This window comes from Trichechus manatus, unplaced genomic scaffold, assembly GCF_000243295.1.
Source record: "Trichechus manatus latirostris isolate Lorelei unplaced genomic scaffold, TriManLat1.0 scaffold00338, whole genome shotgun sequence".
Classification (NCBI taxonomy): Eukaryota; Metazoa; Chordata; class Mammalia; order Sirenia; family Trichechidae; genus Trichechus; species Trichechus manatus.
In genome coordinates, this window is record NW_004444274.1 from 654,695 (window position 1) to 657,872 (window position 3,178).

General features: G+C 58.5%; 1 protein-coding gene across 1 annotated transcript in view; it reads right to left on the reverse strand.

Annotated features, from left to right (window-relative positions):
• MAP3K10 (mitogen-activated protein kinase kinase kinase 10) overlaps positions 1 to 3,178 on the reverse strand; it is a 20,935-nt gene extending 17,757 nt beyond the window's left edge. Inside the window, exons 1-2 of the mRNA XM_012559852.2 lie at positions 3,143 to 3,178; positions 2,103 to 2,913 (exon numbers count right to left, since the gene is read on the reverse strand). Of these exons, the coding sequence (XP_012415306.2) occupies positions 2,103 to 2,913; positions 3,143 to 3,178 (847 nt within the window). The remainder of the gene's footprint in view (positions 1 to 2,102; positions 2,914 to 3,142) is intronic.

The window sequence follows — 3,178 nt, forward strand, 5'->3', positions numbered from 1 at the left end:
GGTTCAAACCCACCAGCTCCTCCACAAGAGAAAAGACCTGGCAATCTATTCCTGTAAAGTGCCTCCCAGGAAACCCTATAGGGCACTCCTACTCTGTCATATAGGCTCACTATAGTCGGAATTGACTCGACGGCACACAACGATTGGCAATTCGAACCCACCCAGAGGCCCGGGAAGACAGGCCTAACGATCTGCTTCCGAAAGGTCCCAGCCTTGAAAACCCCATGAAGCAGTTCTACTCTGCACACGTGGGGTTGCCATGAGTCGGAATCAACTTGACGGCAACTCACAACAGAGCGTGTGCACTGCAGAAGACGGGGACCACGTCTCTTTTGCTCCATTCCCCAGCCCGGGCACAGGGCTTGGCACACTGGGCACCTGGTACCACCCGCCGAATGTATGAATGCTGGGCTTGGGAGATAAAAAAGACTCAGCTCCACTGTTCAACGGGCTTGCAGTTGGTGGAGGGCTGGGGTCGGGTGGGGTGAGGCATAGTAACAAACATAAAAACAGTGGGATGGATTCAAACACATTTGAAGAGGGAGAATGGGCAGGATTCAGGCAGATGAGACGCAAGGGTTCGGCGCAAAGGGGAGCCCAAGGGTGCACCTCACATTTCTCGGCTTGGGTATGAGCTATGTGAGGGAGAGAGGCATGCTGGCTTCATTCACTGTTGCTGCCCTTGCTAAGCACGCGATCTGGCCCATGAATGAAGAACGAATAAATAAACCCAGAACTGAAGGGGAGTGTGATGGGGCAGAGGAAGGCAGGCAGAGCCAGGAAGGTGGGATTTCCTCCTGCCGTACCCCGAGGGCCCAGGACAGGGTCCGGCCACAGCAGGCACTCTGGAAATATCTGTGGAGTGAATGAATACAATTTCTAGTTTGTGAGGACTGTGAGGGCAGAAACCATGGCTGTCTTGGTCTCTGTTGGGCTCCTTCTTAAGGGGTGCTCAATTAATATTTGCTGACTCAATGATCTACATGTGGGCCCTGGGGTACCTTCCCTTCTATCTGGCTTCATTTATTAATTCGTTCATTTATTCATTCAACCAACCAAACAACTCTTGACGGTGTGTGATCGGCAGGCAGCCTGGAAGCTTTTACATAAGCCTCTCCCACATCCGGTCCTCCTCCCTCACCTTTGCCAGTGCCAAAGTCCAGGAAGTGGCTTTCAACTGGGGTCGATTTTGCCCCGAAGTGGACATTTAGCACGTCTGAGGACATCTTTGGTTGTCATAACTGGGGGAGGGAAAGATGCTAATGGCATCTAGTGGCTAGACGCCCGGGATGCTGCAAAACATCCTACAATGCACAAGACAGTCTCCACAACAAAGACTCATTAGGCCCAAAAGATTAGCAATGCCAGGTTGAGAAACTCTGAGTCTAGGCTAAGCTCCGTCTGCCTCTGCCTGGTGGACTGGCAGCATGGGCTGGACGGTGAGCACCATGAGGACAGACACTGCATCTGTCCTGACAGTGGCAGGTAATTCTTGAATAAATATTTATTGAGCTACTGTGACTCAATGGGGCCCTGGTGGCACAGTGGTTGAGAGCCATGGTGAGCTATGGCTGCTAACCAAAAGGTCGGCACTTCAAATCCACCAGCGGCTCCTTGGAAACCCTGTGGAGCAGTTCTATTCTGTCCTATAGGGTCCCTATGAGTTGGAATTGACTGGATGGCAACGAGTTTTGGGGTGACTCTCCAGCCAAGGAAAACCCTGGCGGCGTAGTGGTTAAGAGCTATGCTGCGAACCAAAAGGTTGGCAGTCCGGATCCACCAGGCGCTCCTTGGAAACTCTACGGGGCAGTTCTGTTCTCTCCTACAGGGTTGCTATGTGTCGGAATCGACTTGATGGCAACAGGTTTGGTTTTTGGTTTTGGTCTATAGCCAGGGAGGCAGGTAAGGCCTTCACTCCCTCTGAGCCTCCTTGTCCTCCCTTAATAGGGGTAAGACTCGCCCCACCCAGCCCTAAAGGTAGACTGCAGCCTCTTCTTGACCCACATTGTCTTTTGATGTCCCTCCCTCAGTTTCCCGGCCACCTAGGCTGAGCCTCACAGGCTCTGGGAAGGGAGCTCTGTGGGAGGAGACAGACCACTTACTGTTGATAGACTTGAGGTCCCGGTGGATGATGGGCACAGGGGCATCATTGTGTAGGTAGTTCATGCCCCGGGCGACCTGCACAGCCCAGTTGACAAGCACGTGAGGGGGCACCCGGCGTCCTGCCAGCACCCTGCTCAGTGCGCCCCCTCTGGCATACTCCATGACCAAGCAGAGGTGTGGGGGGCTGAGGCAGGCGCCCCGAAGGGCAATAATGTTTGGGTGCTGCAAGGCTCCGAAGAGCCGGGCCTCCTGGCGCACCTGCTCTGCTGTCACTGCCGTGTCCCGCTCAGGGTCCAGCCGAGCGGCCTTGACAGCCACCTCCTCGCCACGCCACAGGGCCCGGTACACCTTGCCAAAGCCCCCCACACCGATGATCTCCTCCAGTTGCAGCTCGTGGAAAGGGATCTCCTGGGGCAGCTGGAGGCTCGCGGGCGCGGCGGGGGCCCCGGGGGCCACGTAGTTGCTGGGGAAGACACCCACTCGGCCGCTGGGCAGCTGCCCGGTCCACCAGCCCTCGTCGCCGGACACCGCACAGTCCTGGGAAAGCACCTGGACGCGGTCGCCCCTCCGCAGGGTCAACTCCTCGTCGCCCGCCGCCTCGTAGTCGAACACTGCGGTCCAGACGGGCCCCGTGGGGGTCGTGCCCCACTCCTTGGCCGCCCCCTCCTCCTCCTCCTCCTCCATGGGGGAGGGGCCGGGGGCTGCGGGAGGCCCTTCACACAGGCTGCCCGCGGGATGCTGAGGGCGGGCCCCGCTGGCCAGGATGGGGGGCAGTCCCTGTGGGCTCTGGGAGGCTTCTGGGGGCCATGGCTGGGGAGCCCGCGGCAGGAGCCAGAAACAGCCTCTTTAAAAGGGCAAGACCGTCCCCTCTGATTCCTGCTGCCCAAGCGGGGCGGGGCGGGATTGGGGGTTCACCTCTCTCCCTCAAATGTCAGGGCGCTAAAAACGCCTGGCCGCGCGGCCCCCGAATTCCTGCTGGGGTCCGCCGGTGGGGGCGCGGGCGAGGGACGCAGGCAGCCCCCTTCCCCGCGCCTCTCACCCCGTGGAGCTCCACCGGCGGCCCCCGGCTCCGCAT